Here is a 22,955-nt window from a genome sequence, read left to right as displayed (position 1 = left end):
AAGAGAGATTCTGTTTCTTCCTATTGTGATGGAAGAGAAAGAGTCTAGGGACTGGGCTTTATTGTTCTTTTCTGGGACTTTCCTTTCTCAGGCTGCAGCCTAGTGAAGAAGAATTATCTGTCTGCTTCCATACCACCTCTCTCCCATTTCTGTCCATGTCACACTTTTCCAACTGACAAGTGCAAGCTGAAGACATTCATCAGTTTGTGTGTGTGTGTGTGTGTGTGCTTGTATCAAGGTTTTTAGTGGAAGAAGTCATACTTGTCACATACATAAACTTTATAACACATATCATCACCATCACCACCACCAATTTCATCATTACAATAAAGAGAACATTCTAATAGTCTCTCTTGTCAAATATTTATGATGAATTTTACAAACATCTCATTCAATAGTCACCGCAACTTTATGAAGCAGGGAGTAATACTGTTTTCATTCTGTGCATGGCAAAGCTAGGGTTTGAGAAGCTTAAATGACTTGCCAAGGCCTCAGAGAGTGGAAGCAGCAGAGTGACTACTGAAAGCCATGCTCTTCATCACTATGTCATGGGAGCAGACTCCATACTGGTGATACTGGACAGATGGCATCCCAGCCAACTCAGCCGAGCTGGGCTGGAGGACCTCTTGCCTCCGTCTTGGTGGTGTTGGTGGCAGCAGCCAGCAGAGGAACCAGCAGGCTGGAGTGTAGGCAAGCAGGGAAGCTTCCCTTCCCCCAATGGAGGCTCCAGTAGCAAAGGAACCAGGACACAAGCAGAGGAAGACACTGGCGATTGCTTCAGTGCATCTTTGATTGGTCCACTTTCAATACCTGCTCCTGATTGGTCTGTTTTCAAGCCCCGAAAGTTCACTGGACAACTTCCCCTATATAAGCCCCTGAGCAGTGAGCCAAAGTGCAGATCACCCCAGACCTCTGAAGGAAAGAGAGCAGAAGAGGAAGAGCTGTAACACTTGGATCCTGCTCTGCAAGGAAGTGTGGTTCTTTGTAAGACCTGTAACACTTACGTCCTGCTCTGTAAGGAGGTTTGACTCTTTGTAAGAGCTGTAACACTTGCATCCTGCTCTGTAAGGAGGTTTGACTATTTGTAAGAGCTGTAACACTTGCATCCTGCTCTGTAAGAATGTTTGACTCTTTGTAAGAGTTTTAACACTTGCATCCTGCTCTGCAAGGTTTGGCTCTTTGTAAGAGCTGCAATATCTGTTAAATAAAACCCAACTTCCATCCTGTGGTCTGTCAATTCATTTATTGAATCGTTGAGACCAAGAGCCTGGAAATCATATCAAAAGTCTGGTATCACTGGTATCCACCATTGTTTATGGCCTTTTTACTTGGAGAACTTTTAGTGGCAATATTTTAATCCCAGTCCTAATTTCAAAGTCACCTATGTGTCCTATAAACTCATCTGAAAGTTGTTCTAAGTAAAATATAATTATAATAGTAAATCTAGTTTTTATTTTTAAGAACCATTCAAAATAAAATATGTAGCAGTTCTTGCTCTCCCTAAATGTGACTTACAGAGAGCTGATTCATATAATTTTAACTCTATATTTTCAGTTTCTTACAGTACATTTTTAAAAAAGTCTTTATTTAGAGGCATTAAATTGAAGAGAGGGAAAAAAGTCAATGTGATTTTAAAGGTAGATTGTCCAGATTGATTTTTTAAATTTTATTCTGATCTGATTTTTGAATGTCACTTAGTAACAGAATATCAGTCATATTCTTGACAATAGAGAATAAATTATAATTCCCACATTCCTTGCAACAGACTCCCCAGAATACAAACTTCACAGATGTAAAGTCAATTTGAATCCATTTACAGTAACATACAAAAATGTGCATATATTTTTTAAAAATGTACAATTCTTGTATTCTGAAATAAAACATTGCCAAGTTAAAATTTAAAAAAGACCTGAATCAATAGAGATGTATTACATTTATGGATTAAAAGAGTAAATATTGTGAGGATGCCAATTAATCTACATCAGGGGTCAAAAGCTATAGTTCATGGGCCAAAAGCCCACTGCCTGCTCTTGTAAATAAAGTTTTATTGGAACTTAGCCATGCTCATTAATTTATATGTTGTTTACATCTGTTTGTGCTCCCAAGCCTAAAATATTTATCATCTGAATCTTACATGAAAAAGTTTGCTGACTCTAAAACTATAACATAATCTCAGTCAAAACCCAGCTGATTTTTTTTTGTATGTATAAACTGACAAGCTGATTCTAAATTTGCATGGAAATGCAAAGGACCTATAATAGATGGTAATCTTGAAACAGAACAACCATAGAGGACTGGTACTACCTATTTTTAAGGTTAATTTGGGTCACTTAGGGCCATATCATCCAGCTGGTATTTTTTTTCTGAACTTTGAGTCTCCTTCTTTATATTAACCTTTGAGAATATCCGTGCTTAGAAGATCTGTTTCCTTGATGAGTTTATACAGCACAGGAGAAGGATCTTCATTCCACAGCTCCTGTGACATAATTCAGTTTTGAGGAAAGGCTGCATGCAGGCAAAGGTGAAAGGGAACAGCTTCCTTACCAAAGTTGGTGTTCTCCAAGGCTGGTACAGATGGGTGCTCCAGAGGCAAAGCCTGTCATAGGATGATGTGTGGGTCAGGCACCCCTGACTGTCGCCCTCTCCTTGGGGTTCCTCCACTTTGAGCTCCTCTCCTCCAACCCTTTAGGCCCTACTGCTTCTCCTTTCTCTTCAGGGCTCAAGTGTGGGCAAGTAACTTTCTTTTCCTTGTACCTCCTATGTCACCTGGTATCCTCTACCCAGTTATGTCCCCGGGCCTTAAAATAAACCAGTTAATTGATAGACTTTATTATTTTCTATTGGCAAAAGACCTCTTCTAAAAGCTTTGGAAAACCAAAACCAGAATAATCAAGGAAAGTAAAAAACCCCACAATTGTCTGGCTTCTAAAACCTACCTTTATGATCATCTATTACCAAATTATTTATAAGCTACTCAATTTCTGTTTGGCCCCTGCTTGTCCTCTGTTGTGAGTCATTTCTGGTAATTCCTAGTGCTTAGAAACGAATGTAGATCTTCCTGGACATTTCTTAGTATCTTGCCAAGTTCAAAGACTGGTAACCAATGCCTTAAAAACCAAACTTTTTCATGATTCAGCCTTGTGGATCTCCTGGGGTCTCCCCTTACTTCAAGGTCTGTTCAAAGAGGTAATCCTAGCATAGGAATGACTTGAAGCACAGTAGTGGTTGATGGATTCTACTTCCCATAATTACCTAGCTTTATCAGTGTGATACAGTAGCTAAGATGAAATGATTCTGAAATTGGTCTTCCTGGGTTCAAGTCCCAGCTCCACCTTTGCTAGCTCTATAACTTTAGGCAAGTTACTTAGCTTCTCCTTTAGTTTCATTGGTAAAATAAGGATAATAATAGTGCTTACTTTGCAAATCTTACCTTGTAAGGTCATGCTGAGTGTCCATTGGCATAATAAACAGAAGATAATTAGGAATCAAAAATATTTATCACAGTTTCGATTATCATTCATTTTTCCCAGGCCTAGGTTATCACACCTTTGAGTTAATATCAAATAGGTGAGGATGCAGGTCACTTGGGATAATAGTTATCTCAGGAATGAAGCATATCCCTAGACAAAGTAGAGAATAATCTGAACTAGCAGGTGGGCAGTGTGATGAGGAGAGAGCACTATATTCACATCCTAGAGGTGCCAAGCCCAGGCCTGGTATGGGGAGCAGGGTCAGAACAGTCTCTGGCTCACTTGTCACACAGACTGAGGCAAGTCAGGTAACCTTTTCAGAGGGGGTAGGAATGCTGCAAGAATGCTCCCCTGTGCGCTCTGGCTCACTGTCTCAGTAAGTCTCCAGGGAGCGGGACTTGACTCAGTTGTTTGTTGTTGTTGTTGTGTTTCTCCTAGCCAAAGAGAAGAAAGCTAAGCCCTTCATCTACTTGGAACCTGTGGCTTAGGGACTTCACAGGTTTTCTTTCTGGTTACCTATCTGTTAGGTAGATCTGGTGAGCATTCTCTTTAATCAACTTTGTAATTCTCTGAACTCTCTCCATGGGCTGCATTTTCTTCTGCCCTGCAGACCATGGCTGGATGTGATGCACCACCCAGGGTCTGACTTACAGTGACCATGATAATAAGGCCATGTGCCTCTCTCTTAGCCTCTCATTTGGTGTCCAGTCTAACCACAGATCCTTATCAGTACTGAGTTTCAAACTTTATTTTCTAGTCCTGCAAGCATTTTTTAAGATATGAATGTATCAGTCATCTTTCCTATGTATTATTCATCTTTAAATGAATTTAAAGATGTCTATCATTATTACAAAGGCTGTTTTATAAATTAATTTTAGTATGTTTCAGTGAACTTACCCAAGGCTGAGAATGGAATTTTCCAGGGTGAGAATGAACCACGGAGTTGCATAAAACCACATTCTGCAATGTTTTCCCTATTTGCTAGTCATGTCTTACTAATTTAGAAATTAAGTTCACAAAAGAGGAAACGATCTTAAATAGGAATAGTTAAAATATTCTGATGAAATAGTAGGGACTGAATGTTAAAAAAGGGACTTTTAAGCATCTAAAAGTTGTGAAGGTAGAGACAGAAAAACCATTAATAAAGTGTAGGAGGGAGAGGAAGGAAACACTGTCATTTCTACTCTGCAGGTGGCCACTAAGGACATTCAAGAAGTGAGGGGGTTGGTTTTATTTTATTTTCATGTTAAGACAGAGTCTCACCCTGGATAAAGTGCTATGGTGTCACGGTAGCTCACAGCAACCTCTAACTCTTGGGCTCAAGCCGTCCTCTTCCCTCAGCCTCCCCAGCACCTAGGGCTAAAGGTGTGCCACCATGCTCAGCTAGTTTTTTTTCTATTTTTCAGTAGAGATGGGGGGTCCCACTTTTGCTCAGGCTGGTCTTCAGCTCCTCAGCTCAAGTGATCCACTTGCCTCATCCTCCCAGAGTGTTAGGATCACAGGTGTGAACCACGGAGCCCGCCACAGTGAGGGGACTTTAGCTCAACCACAAATATGAACCATAGCCTGATGTGGAGAAGGGCCTCAGGGGATGGCTGTGGTATGCCAGCAGCTCTTTGACTAGCCCAGCCTTCGCTTTTAGAGTGCTTTCTACCACGGAAAGGCTGGTTTCCTCCAGCAGTGAAGCTTCTTAATGTAAGCAGTTTGCAATCTCGAAAAACAAAGTGGACAGAAAATATTAGTATTATTTTTGAAATTTCATTGCTTCAAAATCAAAAGGGCTAACAAATGTCATTATCGACACATAAAAAGAAGAATCTCCTAACAACCTATGTTGATCGAGGTAATAGCTGTAACAACTCCCAGATTTGAGGGTTTAAAACAGGTTTATTTCCTTCTCTCATCACGGTCCAGTGACAGTCTCTGCTTAGAGTGGGTAGGAAAGATGACTGTCGTCTGTGCCTGGTTCAGACTACGGCCTGTCAGAGACGCTGCTGCAAAGCAGGAGGTGAGCAGTAGGCAGGCGGGAGAAGCCACTTCCCATCGCCAGCATCACCGCCTAAGCTCCACCTCCGTCAGCTCAGGGGCTGCTACTGCAAACTGGGCATGCCAGGGATCTAGATTGTGCGCTCCTTGGGAGAATCAAATGCCCCCTCCCCCACCATCCGTGGAAAATTTGTCTTCCCGGGAACTGGTCCCTGGTGCCACAAAAGGTTCAGGGCTGCGGCTGTAGGCAGTCATTCGGGCTTTGTACATCTGGAGGTTCTGTTGTCTTGCAGTACCCTGGAGTCTTCCCGGGTCCTCTGCATCTGGCTGGCTGAGGGGAAGGGTAGGGGCCAAGAGGAGGATGAGGCCTGGCCTTGGTACCTTTTGTTCCTTCCTGTATACTTTTGGCCTCTCTGCAAGGGAGCCCGGGGGAACATGATTTAGCCGTGTGCTCAAAAAGAAGAGGAAGGACATTTGATGAGTGTCTAGCCAGTCACACACTTTAAAATAAAGGTCACAAGCTGAATGTTGCCTCCAGAGGTGTTTCCCTTTGGCCCACATTGAATGTTTTGAGAAGTCAGATTAGTTCAAAGGCTTAACTATGGGAAGATTTCACACCCGAAAGAAGAAAGTATGGTTTTTGGCTTCTCTGAAAATTCAGACGAATCTAACACATCTGGGACTACATTTCCATCTTGCATTAAATGGCTGAAGTCAAGTAGCAGCTTCCCCCCTTAAACTTTAAGTGTAAAGTCTCCAGCTGACCCTTGGGGCGCAGAAAATGATACATGGTATGTACACGCAGTGTGGTACTTGGATATGCTCAACTAAAGAAGCATCCTCAAGGTCCTTCTAATCCTCCTCCCTTCTTCCCTCTCAACTCTCTCTCTCTCCTCCCCAAACCGTAGGCTGATATTCCCTTATCTACCTCAGGACTCTTCAGAGAGCACACAAGTGCCTTCCTAAAATACAGAAAACAAGAGTGAGGAATGTCAACACACATGGGGAAACGTTTTCACAAGATTGTGTCTGGCCCTTGGCCTCATTTAAATTCTGAAGAGAATTACTTACAAGTTAATTTATGTCAGTCAGGTCCATTCATTCTCCCTAAGAAAACCCAACCTACTACTCAAAATTACTACCAGAAGCAACTACATCTGGTTCTCATGGATTTCTTGAGTAGTAATTTTCTTGCAATTTCCCCCATGCTATGCATGTTAAATAAATCTGTGTGCCCTTTCTCCTATTAATCTGTTTACTGCAAGTTCATTTTCAGCACCTTCAGAGGGCCCATGGGAAGCTTTCCCTTGGCCCCTCCATCCTCCAGGCTGCTCCACTCACTGATTTGCCTGGTCCCTGGAGGCATTACGCTGGATTCCATTAAACTACTTGCCAACCCTGAAACTCTTTTTTTCTGTAGAAGTCATGGCCAATGTCCAATGATGAATGAATTGAGATATTTTCTTTTTAGCCTAATTGTTTGTTTAGTCATAATTCATATTCCAAATTGGGGTGATCACCTATCAGAAACCCTGTTGAATGTGAAAACTTCATTTTTCTTTTTCTTCTTAGGATTAACAATGTTTGCTGGGCTTCTAATTTTAAGATCCCTTTTATCCACAAAGGCCTTAAGCAGACAAAATGGTCTTAGGTTGATAGTGGAAGGGTTAAGAGAGATACATTCTACTTCATTTTTGTTGACCGTTGGCTATTTGGGGGAGTAGAGTTAGATTTCACGTGGCTTCAAACAAGTCACCTTATATAAAAGATAGATCCCAAAATTCATTTGTGAGATTATTTGTGAAAGAGCTTCGAACAATGCCTATACTAGGCAAGGACATATCCTCCAGCTCTGTGCAAGCTAGATTCCTTGTGATTCTTTTATTGGCACTTAAAATTGTCCCACCATTGAAATTTGAAAAATTAAGTGGTATTGAAAGGTGGGTAGTTAGGTGAATTTTAAATGACAGATTTAACTGCTTTGTTCCTTTAGAAAATCTTGTCTATAAATACCTTAAGAGCTTAGTGTTAGAAGTTGCTATGCTATTCTAGAAAGAAGATGATAAAAACTTAAAGTTGCAAAAAGACCCCTACCTGGTCACACCTTAGAAAGACAAAGCAGTATAAATACACCTAAGAGCAACTAACACTTATGAAATAAAAGTATAGCATTATAGTGAGAGCCTTATCTTTTTAGTTTGCTTTTTTGTGTTTTTAAGCTGAGCTTAGCTTAAAGTGTTACTTTCAAAAATAACCTGGGGGTATTTCAATGTTTATGGTAAAATTACTTATGTTCATAATGGCAGCTTTTCAACTACTTTTCAGTTCACACGTTTGCATTTACCGTGATGTATCTCTTAATGATAGGGATACGCTGAAAAATGCATCTTAGGCAGTTTCATCCCTGTGGGAACTTCAGAGTGTGCTTACAAAAACTAGACATCCGGCCTATCACACACTGAGGCTGTATGATATAGCCTAGTGCTCCCAGGCTACAAGCCTGTACAGCTTGTACTGAAAACTGTAGGCAACAGTGGTAGCATCTGAGTATCTGGGTGTTTAAATATAGAAAAGGTACAGTAAAAATACCAGATCATAATCTTCTGGGACCACCATCTTACACGCTGTCTGTTGTTGACCGAGAGTGGCCCGGGACTGTACATATAAGTTACATAAATTCTGAGGAGAGAAGTTTTAAGCACATTTGTAAAACAGACCAACAGAAGAACTAACTATTGACTTGGGTGAGGGGAAGAAACTGCTAATAAAATTTCCAGATGATCTAGAATTGGATATCAGCAGAATCACGACTCTAGTAAAGATGGAGAAAAAAATAAAGAGAGAGAGCTCTTGTGAGACAAAAAAAAAAAAAAAAGACAGTGGAAAATTTTTACAAAATCACTCTGGTTACTAGGGGAAAGGAGGATTGACCCTGTAGGAAAAGAAGTCACTGGGGAATGTGGGCAGCCAGAGGCAGGTGGAAGAGCATCAGAGAACTCCTGGCTGGCTTACCCAGCTCAAAATCTGCACCCAGCACCAGGAAGTGGGAACTTTTATCTCCTCATCAAGATGGGAAACCGAAGCTTAGCTGGGTTGATTAAACTTCAGACAGCAAAGTCTACACTGAGATAAACAAAGAAGGGGCATATGGAAATGGCAGACTAAGAGACACAGCCCCATTGAAAGGAGGCAAGCTTGGGATTTATTTCTTTATTAAGTTTTTGACTTTTATTTCTGATCTTTTCCATTTTACAGGAGAGCTAGGTACAAAAACGTCTGGGTGTTGACCTGGCCTGACCTTGAAGGGGAAAATATCTAGGATCTCTCCCTTCCCCCCACCGCCTCCCCACTGGGCTTTGAGAGTCATTCACCCCTAACTTATAGGAGGACAGATTTGCCTTCCATGAAATAGCTCTGTAGAAAAAGAAGTTATAGAGCCCGGCCAGGTGTCTCTTGCCTGTAATCTTAGCACTCTGGGGGGCTGAGGTGGGTGGATTTCTTAAGCTGAGGAGTTTAGAGACCAGAAATGGCTAGCCTGAGCAAGAGTGAAACTGACCTCCTCTCCTTTCCCCACCAGTGCAGCTACATGGGAAGCTGAGGCAGGAGGATCTCTGGAACTCAAGAGTTCAAGGTTACTGTGAGGTATGATGACACCATAGCTCTCTTGGAGAGAGAGATGGAATGAGACTCATTGTCACTGGTTGTATAGTTCGAGGTTGCTGTGAGGTATGATGACACCATAGCTTTCTTGGAGTGACAATGAGATGGAATGAGACTCATTGTCACTGGTTGTATAGACATTGATTATTTATTTCTTAAATAAATGACCCTAGGCTCACATGCTAGATTTTAAATGCCATTCACTGACTGACTGAGAGGAGGTTTCAAAGGCCCCACAACAAAGCGGGCTGAAGGACACAGCAATTCTCCTCCCGTCAATTCCCAGAGGCTGAATCCAGAAGTATAGGCTTCATCAGGAGCATTTTGATACCAGAAGAATTCCTGCTGGACAGATTCCAATAGAGCAATAAAAACACGAGAGAGATCAGAGATTTATCTGTTGAAAGATGCAAGAACCCAAATATTTGTACCTTGCTTGAATGGGGAGGAGAGTGCAATGGATGGCAACTCTTTGAAGTGTGTGTCTGCATTTAAGGCAAGATTAGCTTGCAAAGGAGCACAACCAGGATTGAAAGTGATGAAATGCAGACAAGAAACCTGATAGCAGAAAATGTTTTTTGGAAGAGTTCCAGGGCAGCTCCTTAAGGCTCCCATGTTTCTCACTTTTCCTGACTCCAACGTCTCCTGAAGAAACTTCTTTCCTGGCTAGCAGCTGTAGTAGGTGGGACAGGATAGGCCTCTGGGGATGTTGGTCCCAGAGCTGCTGGAAGACCCAAATGGGCAAGGTGACTCATTCCTCCCTGGTAACTTCTATGAGTCATATACTTTCATTCAGGCCAAAGTATGAGAAAGTAACATCAAAAAGCCTCCCAAGATGTTGTTATCAAATATTTGATGAAAAAGAAAATTCCCCTCTCATATGATCCTTACAGAAAATGTTTATTTAGTCTTTTTATCTTATCGACCTTTTTTCCATTTATCGACTTCCAAGAGGTGGAGTGAGGAGAAGGGACGCTCTAAGTGAGACAAAGAAAGGTTTGGCCGGTGTAGCCACTGCTGTCCACGGCAGTGATCCAAGCTGCTCACCTCCAAAAAGAAAGGGCAAATGGTGCAGCTCTTTCCTCTTAAGGAAAGACTCCTCCTTTGAGTTAGGAGTGTTTTTCTGCTCTGTGTTTGTACAAGCATGGTGCCCATGTCTAAATGACCAGGAAACAGGATAAAGTGGTGGGTGATAAAAACCATGGACTTGGTATCAGATGAATCTGCCACTTACTAGCTGTGTGACCTTAGGTAAGATCCTTGGATGCTCTGAGACTTAGCTTTCAGACCTATACAATAACAATTATGATAAAGTATTGGTAATGATTATGCTAACATATCTATCATTGACTAAGCCTCTACTGTACACCTGACATCGACTTAGGACTTTACATATAGTACCTAATTTACTCTTCCCAGCAACGTACCCATTTTATAGGTATGGAACCTGGGTCACAGAGAGCTTAAGGAACTTGCCCAAAGTCATGCAATTAGAAAGGGACAGAAGCAACATAATATCTGCCTCCTCCTGTTGTTACAAGGTTTACTCAAGGTAAAGCAGCTAAATGGATTAGTTCCTAGTGAATGCACAATATAAACTAAAGGCCAAGGAAGGGAGAATTTGTTTTCCAATCATCCTAATCACTATTATCTTCATTTTTAGAGAGTCTCACTCTTGTCCTGGGAAGAGTGCCCATCATAGCTCACGGCAACCTCAAACTCTTGAGTTTAAGTGATCTTCATGCCTCAGCTTCCAGAGTAGCTAGGACTACAGGCACCTACCACAACACTTGGCTAATTTTTCTATTTTTAGTAGAGACAGGTTCTTGCTCTTATCCAGGCTGGTCTCAAACTCCTGAGCTCAAGTGATCCACTGCCTTGGCCTCCCAGAGTGCTAGGATTACAGGCATCAGCCACTGCACCCAGCCTCACTATTGTCTTTTATGAATGATTCTTTCTATTATCAACATCCTATATAAGAGTAATTCATAGTATTCTTCATTTTTAACCCAGATTATTCAAAATTCATAGATTATTTGCAAAAGAGCTGTGAGCAACACCTAGGATTACTAGCCTAGGATGTATTCCCCACCTCTGTTCAAGAAACTGCTCTGTTCTTCCCATCAACTAAAATAAATATGTGAAAGCCATCGGAAAATCACATTACGTGAACATGTTTACACAGGTAGGGACATCATTCAGAGCAAACTATCTCTTCTTTCCACAGACACCTCATGATGTGCATGCACGTGCAAACGCACACACACAACTCAACTCAGATGTTCAAGACTATCTTTGGAGATGATGCTGAGCAATGCTTTCTTATACAGCAGTGTTGCTATTCATCTTAGATAGTGTATTAGACTGTTCAGGCCACCACTGCAAAATACCATAGACTGGGCAGCATAAGTAACAAAAATTTATTTTCTTACAGTTCTGGGGACTGAGAAGTCCAATGTCAAGGTGCTGTCTGATTTGGTTTCTACTGTGTGTGTTCTTCACAGCTTGCAGATAGCTATCTTCTCATTGTGTGCTCAGATGGCCTTTCCTTGGTCATGTATGTAGAGCTCTCTCTCTCTCTCTCTTTCGTTCTCTCCCTCTCTCTCTCTCTTCATCTTCTTCTTATGAGTCCATGAACTCTATAGGATTAAGACACAACCCTTATGACTTCATTTAATCTCAACTACTTCCTAAAAGCCCGGTCTCCAAGTACAGCAAATAAAGTCACATTGGGAATTAGAGCTTCAACATATGAATTTGGGGGCACGGTTCAGTCCATAGAAATTGCCTAAAGCTGAATTGCATTTTACGCCACGGCCCATGTATCTCTGAGGTTATTCATGGCTCATTCAATTTTTCCATGGGATCATCTCTAGACCAGTAATTGCCAGAGGGCTGTGAATCAGGTGTTTATTATAGCCCATGAACAGATGAAATGTAACAGATAAGACTTATTGGTAAAGAAGAGTGAAAAAGGTCTTGGAATATAGGGTGGTGGTGTTCTTTCTAAAAATAAATCTTGGTGGCTACTGTGCTCCTAATACTGAGGGCATTTCAAAACATCAACAAGGGCCTAAAATTAAAGTTAGATCTGGAAAGGAAAGGGCCCATTCTGCAGAAGGAACACATTCTTTCCAAAGGGTTTGCATAATTTCCTATGTTGCTTTTATGTTAGAGAAAACAAATACTTAGGTATTCTAGATGACTACGTGGACCAAGTTTTCATTTAAGAAACCTTGTTAACTTTCCCTTCATGTGTAATTTAAAAGTCAGGAAAATATGAATGTACCACTTTCTTGCTTTTTGATTTCATTGCCTTCTCCCTTTGGCTAAGTGCTGTGTGTACGTCTCTCTGAATGTGTGTGGGCTGAGGGGTGGGGATGGGATAGGGTGGACCAAAAAAAAAAAAAAAATGAGAATTTTCCAGTTGTAAAAGCTCACGTATTATTCACCTTCTGGTGTTCAAAATAAGGCCTGTTTATAAGGCTATTGTCTTGAGAGAGGATTTTCAAGAAAAAAAATTAAACCTCCTTCAAGAACCCACAGGTAAGATTGAAAACCCTACTTGCCCTCCCTGCAGGGTAGAACAGGAAGCTGGTGTGTTCGCTGCTTTACTGTGGGAGGAGGACAAGACATACACTCCAGAGGACAGGAGTCCCGTTCTTCCTGATGGAAGTTGCTGGAGCAGGGCACACAGGCAGGTAAAAAGACACTGTGGACTTGGAGGAGTTTGACTAGGTGGAGAGAACGCTGAGGGCAGAGATGGATCTGGCTCCCCACCCCTTTTAGGACCCCAGGAAGAAGCTAATGTTCTTGTCATCCCTACACCAGCCTGGTCAGGCAGGGCAGATGCTGAGCTTTTGTACCCTGGTTTCTATATGGCAAGGAACAGCCTGGAACCCTCCCAGGGTTTTTGTGGTGGCACAAGAGGGTCTGGAAGGAGAGACTAGGCTTGGATAGAAGATGCCAAGGGCACACCAAGTCCAGACCAACCTGAGGGTGACCCCACATCACCAGTTCCCTGGCCACAGACCACCAGGTGGACAAGGAGCCTCATGCTAGAGACAAGAACAATCTGAGCACCCTACCCCCCACCTGTCCCCTCACCCTGAGGTCAGGTAACCTTAAGCTATAACCACTTCTTCCTCTCCCTTTTCCTTCCCAATTACCACCTTAGCGAGGAAATAAAAAGACACAGGGAGGGCGAGCAGGAATAGGAAGGGAAGGAGGAAGCAGCCTGTGAGGCTGACAGATTGTGCCCCAGATAACCAAGTGTTCCACAAAGGCACTATTTAAATGATAGGGTAAGGCTGAATGAAATCAGACAGGACTGAACGTTTAATTTGTTTAACTGAGCAGTAGGAATGGGCTATCCAGAAGGCCCATGGTAGACAAGGTGGGGGAGCTGCATCTGACTTTCTGTCTGCACAGTCCCACGGGGCATATGTGACCGGGTCCCCATAAAGAGACAATGGAGCTGCAAAATGGTTCTCACCTAGCAATGTTGTAGCTATCATAATGTGGTATCACAAGGCAAAGCACAATCACGTTTGTGCAGCTGCCAGTCCTATGGAAGCACGGCACATACATTGTGTACAGTACACAGCACTTGGTGGTGGTGATAAATGACTATGTTGCGCATTCACACAATTCCCATGCCTCTCACTGTTACATCAGGAGGTGCTCCAGAAGGCATCGCTGTCACAGGAGATGACAGCTCCATGCACATTGTTACCCCGCACAGTCCCAGGAACAAAATGTAGAGGAGGAAGACGGTGACACTGATGATCCTGACCCTGTCTATGTGGGCCGTGGCTAACTTGTGTGTTTGTGTCTTAGTTTATAACAGTGAAGTGAAACTAAATAAATCATTTTTAAAATAGATAAAAGCTTATAGAATAAGGATGCAAAGAAAAATATTTTGTACAGTAAAATGTATTTGTAGTTTAAGCTGTGCTATTACAAAAGAGTCGAAAAGTTTTAAGGTTTATAAAATAAAGATATTATAGCAATCCAAGGTTAATGTATTATCAAAGAAAATAACTGTTTTCTGTCCATTTGGTATTCCTCAAATGAACAGTGTTCATAAAGTCAGAGCAGTGTACAGTCCTGTCCTTGGCCTTCACATTCCCCCACCACTCACTCACTGACTCACTCAGAGCAGCTCCCAGACCAGGAAACCTCATCCATGGCAAGCACCCTATGAAGGTGTTCCTTTTTTTATCATTTAGTATCATATTTTTACTACTCTTTGCTATGTTTAGATATGTTCAGATACACATTGTATTAAATAGCTTTTGTCTCTACCACATAACCTAGGTGTGCAATAGGCCGTACTCATCTAGGGTTTGGGTAAGTACACTTACCCCACGTTCACACAAGGACAAAATCACCTAACGACACATTTCTCAGAACATATTCCTGTGCCATATAACTGTGCTTCAGGACTACGGATTTTGCTTTATGCACTTTTTGTATCCTGGATGGTTGTATGTGTGTGTTGGGTGTGATGGGGAAAGGAATGAAATATAGTTTCACTGGGAACACGGTTGGTAAAACATTACTCCCATTAAAATGGAATGTCAGGAAACATTCAAAATGTTAAATGTATAATCAGTAATTATGCCAAATGTGTCAGCGCTGAATATCCCTCTTGTCCTTGGATCCTCTTGGCAGAGTTGAACTAGAGCACCCTGACCAGTGCTCTTCTGAATGTAGCCACCCACCTTCCAAAATGAAATTTGGACGTGTGCACTCCCACCACTATTACCATCATTACTCGCAGCCAGCCTCTGCGGAGCTTACTCCATACTAAGTAGTTAGTAGTTCTCTACTGAGGGCTTTGCATGTTATTATTTGGCCTTTGCAGCAGTCATGAGATGGTACTGATATTACCCCCATTTTAAAGATGAGAGAATTGAGGCCCACAGATGAAATAAATATTTAAGCCAGGATGCAAGAGAATGTGTCACGGGTTCCAAAGCCCATGCATATTTTTTTTCATTTCAAGCCACTTTTGAAAATGACACTTTTGGAAAAGCTTTTGGTAGTCGAAAGTTCAATTTTGAGGCTTTGTATTCTCTGGGCTGAATGCTAGTGAGGTGCAAGACTGGGGGACCTTGTTCACCCCATTTTCTCAGTGTTCTGCTACAATTGAACATCTCTCCTCTTTCCTCTGCTCTCAGCTACATGGAGACATATTTTAATATTTTCTGGTATATTCATTCTTATTTCAACCGCTCAGTTATTACATTAGTTTTGTTATCTAATTTCCTGAAGCCTATCTCTATATTCCCTATCTTATTTTCATCTAAGTATAAAGTGTCTGATAAAGAAATGTATCATGAGGCACTACCTCCTCCTTAGCTAAGGTTTTCCAGTATCTTAAGGTTTCTCAATGAAAATAATTCCTAAATTTCAAATTTGAAATCAATTCCAAATACCTGCAACCCAGAAAGAGAGCAAGTATCTCTAACTCTCTTCATCTGATTTGTCTAAATAACGCATATGGGAAAAAGCAGAAATACACCAAAATACACTTGGGAAAATGTCTAGACTCTCTGGTCCAGAGTGTTTCCACCAAGAGCTTTAGATTTTCTTCTTACCAAGGCAAAGGATTGTGCTCTTGAATATCAGCTTTACAGGTGTCCTTTCTCTTTTTTGACCTAAGTTAACCAAATTTTGCTTAACGTCTTATTTTTATTTATTTTTACTTCTTGAGATAAATTCTCACTCTGTTGCCCAGACTAGATTGAAGTGCAGTGCTGTCCTTATAGATCAATGCAGCCTCAAACCCCTGGGCTCGAGCCATCCTTCTGCCTCAACCTCCTGCATAGCTGGGCCTACAGGTGCACAATACCATGCCTAGTTAGTATTATTATTTTTATTTTATTTGTAGAAATGGGGTTTTCCTGTGTTGCCCAGGCTGGTCTCAAACTCCTGGCCTCAAGTGATTCTGCTGCCTCAGCCTCTGAAAAGGCTGGGATTGCAGGCAGAAGCCCTGGCCCCAAATTTTGTCCAACCTGTTTTAGACACATTCTATGAACAGTAGCACTTCCTGGCTTGTGTGCCCATTGTGTTCCCCAGGTCACCGTGCAGGTCTTATTCATCCTTGCAGTCCCAGACTGAGTCCCCTCCTCTGAGAGTCTTCCCAGACTGTTTCAGCTTCCATTCATTTCTTTTTCTTGGGAAACCTACTACACCCCATAAGTAAACCTGCTACTTTTGGCATTAATTGTGTGCTGCTTGGAACTATTGTTTACTATTTACATGTGTGTCTCTCTTCTCTTTGCAACAACATAACCTGACATACTCCTGCCTTCCCACATAGCAGTCCCTGCAGAATGACAAATAGCAGACATTTAATAAATACATATTGAATGAATGAAGGCACTTTGATTGTCTCAGAGGAGTAACCAACCCTAGAGTTGATTTATTCGGAAGAAAGTAAAGCTTCATGGAATGCTTATTGTTTTTTCATTTCCTTGTGGTGGAAAGTCCCAGCCGGTTATCAATTAATAGTATCAAGCAACAATTTTTTTTTATCTAGTGCTTAACAGGGGATGACGTCCAAAGGTAACCTCGCAGACAAAGCCTATTGTGAAACAGGTTGAATTCCACTGCACTTACTCCCTCCCTGGTCTCAGACTAATCACTGACCACTTGCAATGCCACAAGTCAAAAATATATTCTTTTACCAGGCAATTCATGGGTTAACAAGTCTGTCTCACCACCTTCCTGAGGCCAGCAGGCTGATACCCTGTAATTGTGCTTCTAGCTTTGTGAGTTTACCGTGTTTAGGGTCTTTGGGTGAAAAGCAATAATAAAGCCACAAAGGCACCTTTATCAAAGTCATCATATTTATGTTCTCATATTGTATCGGGTCAGGGAAAAGCAAGGCAAGGGCAGGACTTGGGCAAATGACAAGACACATGAGCAGTGGCAGCAACGGTGCTGGGTAAACAATTGTAAATCCCGAACAGCCTGCTTCACATTTTACAGAGCGCTTTGTCCTTTTCATGCAAGACACAAAGCAAGAATCGATTCACACAGCCTCCATGGAGGTCAGTGTGGTTTCTCTGTTTCTGTGGAAAGACACTAATTACACACTAATTTGTTGCCTGTTGTTCACCAAACTGGATTTAGAAACCAGTTACCAGTTTGCTTAGTAGCTTGGAGGGGACAGTTACAGGAAGAGATGGCATTCCAAGAAAAAAAAAAAGAGCGACTGATTTCCCCAGGACCTGAATGATACCCTGCATTTGGGTTAGGAGAAGCCATTCACCTTTGGGTGATCTGTTTTAGACAGCCACATCCAGACTTGATAGGTCCTTCTTAGAAGAGCACCTCGTGGGGCTCTCTCTCCATGGGGGTCACCAGGAAGAGGAGCTTCCTCCCAAAAGATATGCCATGAAGGTGTCATTTCATGGAAGAGTACAAGAATATTAACAATTCTGTTGAATATAAATGGCCAAGCAGCTGATTTCAGTAAAAAGTTTCAGTGGGAAGTTTCAAACTATTATGACTGCCAAATTTTAAGGGGAAAGATGGCCCTAATTCCTGGTGGATTACAGATACTGCTAATCTTTCCTCAAGGACGTTTCAGTTTTGGAAATAGTTTCAGTTTAGAAGCCAGATTAAATGCTATCTTTGAGATGAAATGAGACATCAAGGAGTTAGTCAATTGGCCATTCTCAAATAATCCTTGAACCTTGTGTTCTAGAAAGGACTGCATGTACAGGGTGGAGGCCAGAGGATAAGGAGAGAGGAACTGAGGAGGAGGAAGGCAAATCTCTGGGGGATGTGGTCTCGGGAGATTCAGACAAATTGCTATGAAGGAGGAATCTGACAGAGGAACCAAAGGAACAAACTCAATCTCTTGATGTGTCTGGGCAAAACACGTCCTATGACTTTGACGGTAGAAAAAACACTATGTATTTTAAATGTTAAGATAATGAAGATCAAAGTACAAAATTTGGATGAAAAGAACATTGCTTTCATTTCCTGTTTCAAGTTGTGGCAAATGAAGGATAGAATGACTTTTGCATCACATGGCTGAGAGTGAACATTTGGGTACCTCAAAAAAACACCTCGTAAATTTATGCAGAGGAAATTCACCATGATAACATCACAAAAGCACATGAATTCATGTTGCATGAAAAGAAGTTTAAAGTAGGAATATACCATTAATGACATAGCTACTGTAAATAGAAATATTCATCCATTGTTAACAAATCCATAAAATTATTAGATGAAAAGTAGAACACCATAACTATATATGTAGGGTTCTTTTTCACCTACTTAAAATTTAATATCTATTGTTTAATTGTGTTCACATCATCCCTGAGGAATTGGTTAGAGTAGGTTTTATTCCCATTTTATAGAGGGTAGAGGAGAGGGAGGTAAAATGTAGCCTCTTAGGGTCAAGACTAGTTGATAGCATTTCCTGGACTTTGGCCTTTGGAAAGAAACCCTGAGTCTCTTTCACAAGACCACAAGTTGTCCTAAAACCAACTCTTCTGAAGTAAGCAAATGGAGCCATGAATGAATATTAAAATGAAATGTCAAGAGCCTCAAGGACAAGGGGGACCAACAGATGCAATCTATAGCCATGTTCAACTCTTCCCTAGGCTGGTTTTGGGGTGCTCAAATGGATGAATTGCAAGGGGTCTGAGGGAGGGAGCCCATTCTCTCATTGTCCACTGGGATGGGTCTCAAGTGGTAGGATGGAGGCTTTCTACATCCATGGATGAGATCCCACCCAGCATGCCAGAGCCCTGAGACCAAGCAACCAAGTGAGATTCCAGGGAGCCCAACAGCTCAGATTTAGCTGGGGGAAAGGCACCCCAAAAGAGAGCAGGTACAGAAAGATTAAAGAAATCCTGAAAAGGAGTTTTTTTATTTCCCAATTTTACTTCTGTCAATCCGTGGAGACCAGGCAAATAGAGCAGCACAGACTTGTGAACAGGCTGTGCTGGAATTTGGAAGCCCTGGTGACTTTAGAGAAGTTATATAACCTCCATGAGCTTATCTATACAATGAAAAAGTTGGATTCAGCAATATCCTTCCTACTTTAACGTTTCATGAAGCAAGTCTTCATTTGGCACCTAGAAAGATAATGTGCCCACACAAAGTACCACCATCCAGAAGGAAATTGCCCTTAAGGTACGTTTCAGGAGTTAAGTATTTCCCACAGCAGTTGGTGATGGCCTTTGTTGGCCGCCATCTGTCTGGAGAGCCTAGAGTAGATGTTGGCATTGTCCTCGGCTGGGCAAGTAAGGAAAGAGCTGGAGAGGGAAAGGAGAGACATCACAGATGAAAAGTGACTCTGGAACAAGCCTGCTCTCTCCATTCAACTCTCAGTCCCCAAACTGTGCTCCTATTGTGGAAATGAGACCTTTGAGCAGTGTTCCATGTGTTTATTCTACTTGTATCAAAGAAGCTTTCATCTCCCTAGAGCAAATTATTAACACATTCCACTGAAGTTGTGAGGGTGGAGGCCCGGCCTTGGAGAAAAAATAATCACCATCCTAATAAAGAGCTGCCCGCAATGTGAACTTAAGAAAAACCAACATAAAATCCCCCATTTTTAATGGCAGTGTTTGGCCAGGCGCCAGGTCCTTGTGCCCAGGGGAGCATAGCTGGCTGATTCCTTGTCTGTAGGCTGACCCTTCTGTGCCCAGGAATTTTCCACTAGAAGGCTGGCGGTGTGGGAGGTGGGGACCTTTGCAGCTTCAGCAGGTTGAGACACTCACAGTCAGATGCCCGCAACCTTAGCTGGAGACCAGATTTTGTTGGCTGAGTGAGCAGCGACTCTCAGTTCCAGGCTGTAAATCTTTGCCTCTCAAGATTATTTGGTTGGGAAGAGGAAGGAGAGAGACAAAAAGAGAGAGGGAAAGACCTAAAACTCTCAATATAGCCCAGAGGAAAAACAGACTGGACACAGCAGAACAATGTTTCATTTTCACTAATGGATTACAGAGGCTAGAGGGAATAGTTTCTAGACAAGGTTAGGGCCACTTTCTAAAGCAAATTCCCTTGATTCACAAGAGCCCTCTGAAGCTCAGGCTCCTCCTTTGAAACATGGCTCAGCTATATTTGGTAAAGAGCCTAAAGCAGAGGAGAAGGTGGAGAATTATTTATTCCTGCTGAAAACCAGATCCAGGGTTCATACTTTGTTTTTGTTTGTCTTTTAAAACATGTCTTCAAGTAACACCCAAATAATATGATACCTCAAATATCATGTTCAATGATTGTGACAACCAAGATTCATGAACAGCCACCAATGTGTAGTTCGTCATTAGCATCAATTTTCTCCCTTGGGGGCTAAAGAAGGAGGAGAAATAACAGAGAAACTGAGAATACAAGTGGGACTTGAAATACTTCAACCTGCTAAACAGACACTGGATCCCTATGTATAAACAGCTTGGAATTTGGGGCACTCTGCTGTGTCTTCTGAAACTGAGAGGGTGCCTATGATGTGAAGAGTGCCTGCTGGCACTAGTGGGAATGGATAAATGCACTTTGTGATGACCGAATGCGTTTTCCTAATAAGAAGAGGACTCAAAAATCTCACCATTTCATCAGTTTTATATACAGATGTTTAAACTTCGGCTAACAGTGGTGAGCAAGTATCACTTGCTTAGTGCTGGGCTGCTTCCGAATGCTTTTCACAATGCTATCTGTGCTATTGCTGTGATTATGTGGAATTAATGGATTCAGAAAGTGAGGCTCAGGGTGTCCACAATTGGCTCAAGTTTCCCTTTCTACCATCCTCACCCCACCCCAGTGGTTCTTAACCATCCTCACTCCACCCCAGTGGTTCTTAACAAGAGATGATCTACCCTTCCCCCTGGTGGTTTGATGATCTCTGTAGACATTATTGGTTAGCTCAACTATAATAAAAGGGAAAGTGCCATTGACATCTATTAGGTAGAGGCCAGAGATACTTCTAAACATAATAGACTGTACAAGACAGAAGCCCCCACCATGCACACAAAGCATTATCCATCACAAAATGTCCACAGCACCAGGGCTGAGAAATCCTGCTCTAGTAATCTCACTTTGAAATTCCTCTTTGACTTCAACTGCCATCTTTATGCTGACGACTTTCAAATCTACTGTCCTTGCTATTTCCAAAGCTCCATGCTCTCATTACTAACTGCCTACTAGAACTCTCTCTGGTTGTCCTGTGAGTACCTTCAACGCAACATGTCCAAAATAAATCTTTTCCACCTCCTATTCTCTGATCTGGTTCCTTAGCCCTACCATCTTGGGTTTCTAAGCTAGAAACATGACTTCTTTGCCTGACCTCCTCCTTCCTGTTTTCTTCCTCAGTTACCCCAATCCAATCACACGAAACACCTGTCAGATACACCTGAATGAACCCAAGACACATCTCTAGCAACTGGCTTCTATAGGCACTGTCTTAGCATTGGCCCTCATCATTTCTCAGAACAAACTCTTGCCTTAACATGACAAATCATGCCAGGCACTGTCCTTCTCCTCTGTGAAGCTTTACCACTTCCATTCTACAGACAAAGAAATAAGGTGAACAGAGATTAAATGGCTTGTTGATGAAGGAGGCGGCAGGGGTTTGAACCCAGGCCAGACCATTACACTTTGTTACCTCTTGATTCATCATCTTCCACTCAACTTCCACGTTTTCCTATATGAGTCATGTGCTCCAATTACTCTGAGGACTTTACTTCTGAATCTTGCTATAGATTTTCACATTTCTGTGTCATTGAAAACAATGTCCCCCTCCATCTGGAAGGCTAGTTCATGAAAGGTACCCCACATACTTACTAAATTTAAAAAATGACTATTTCTCTTTCTACCACTTCCAAAGCAAAGTTATTGGCTGAACGTGGTGGCCCATGCTTGTAATCCCAGCACTTTGGGGGGGGCGGAGGTGGTTGGATTGCCTGAGCTCAAGAGTTCCAGACCAGCCCCAGCAGGAGCGAGACCCTGTCTCTAAAAAAATAGCCAGGTATTGTGGTGGTGCCTGTAGTCCTAGCTACTTGAGAGGCTGAAGCAAGAGGATCACGTGAGTCCAGGAGTTTGAGATTGCTGCGAGCTATAACTCCATGCCACTCTACTTAGGGCGACAAAATGAGACACTGTCTCGAAAAAACAAGAACAAAAACAAAATTAGGCAAATTTATCTTGCAAATAGTTTCCATTGAAAGAAACCTCAATATATAGCTCATTCTTGCCTCAAGGCAAACAGGTGAACCCTTGGTTATATATAAAGGTGAGATTCTTTAAAATATATTGACTATGACCCTTTTCCCCTCCCCGGGCCACCCAACCCGCCCAACTCCCAGCGAAGAGCAAGGTTGCCTTCTATTTCATAGCCAACTGGAACAATGTTCTACGCACACTTTGTCCTCAGTAAAAGAGGGCCGCTGGCCAAAATTTGGCTAGTGGCCCATTGGGATAAGAAGCTAACCAAAGCCCATGTGTTTGAGTGTAATTTGGAAAGCAGTGTGGAGAGTATCATCTCACCAAAGGTGAAGATGGCGTTACGAACGTCAGGACATCTCTTACTGGGAGTTGTTCGAATCTATCACAGGAAAGCCAAATACCTTCTTGCTGACTGTAATGAAGCATTTATTAAGATAAAGATGGCTTTTCGGCCAGGTGTTGTTGACCTGCCTGAGGAAAATCGGGAAGCAGCCTATAATGCCATTACTTTGCCTGAAGAATTTCATGACTTTGATCAGCCACTGCCTGACTTAGATGACATTGATGTGGCGCAACAATTCAGCCTGAATCAGAGCAGGGTGGAAGAGATAACCATGAGAGAAGAAGTTGGAAATATCAGCATTTTACAAG

General features: G+C 42.1%; 1 protein-coding gene across 1 annotated transcript in view; it reads left to right on the top strand.

Moving 5' to 3' along the window:
- Window positions 1–22,405: 22,405 nt before the first annotated feature.
- LOC100945097 (double-strand-break repair protein rad21 homolog) overlaps window positions 22,406–22,955 on the top strand; it is a 3,580-nt gene continuing 3,030 nt past the window's right edge. Inside the window, exon 1 of the mRNA XM_023507602.1 lies at window positions 22,406–22,948. Within this exon, the coding sequence (XP_023363370.1) occupies window positions 22,487–22,948 (462 nt within the window). The 5' untranslated portion in view covers window positions 22,406–22,486. The remainder of the gene's footprint in view (window positions 22,949–22,955) is intronic.

The sequence above is a fragment of the Otolemur garnettii genome, unplaced genomic scaffold (assembly GCF_000181295.1).
Source record: "Otolemur garnettii isolate 467f Iridium unplaced genomic scaffold, OtoGar3 scaffold00005, whole genome shotgun sequence".
NCBI classification, from domain to species: Eukaryota; Metazoa; Chordata; class Mammalia; order Primates; family Galagidae; genus Otolemur; species Otolemur garnettii.
Note: the sequence above shows the minus strand (reverse complement) of the source record. Positions and strands in the feature narration are given on the sequence as shown.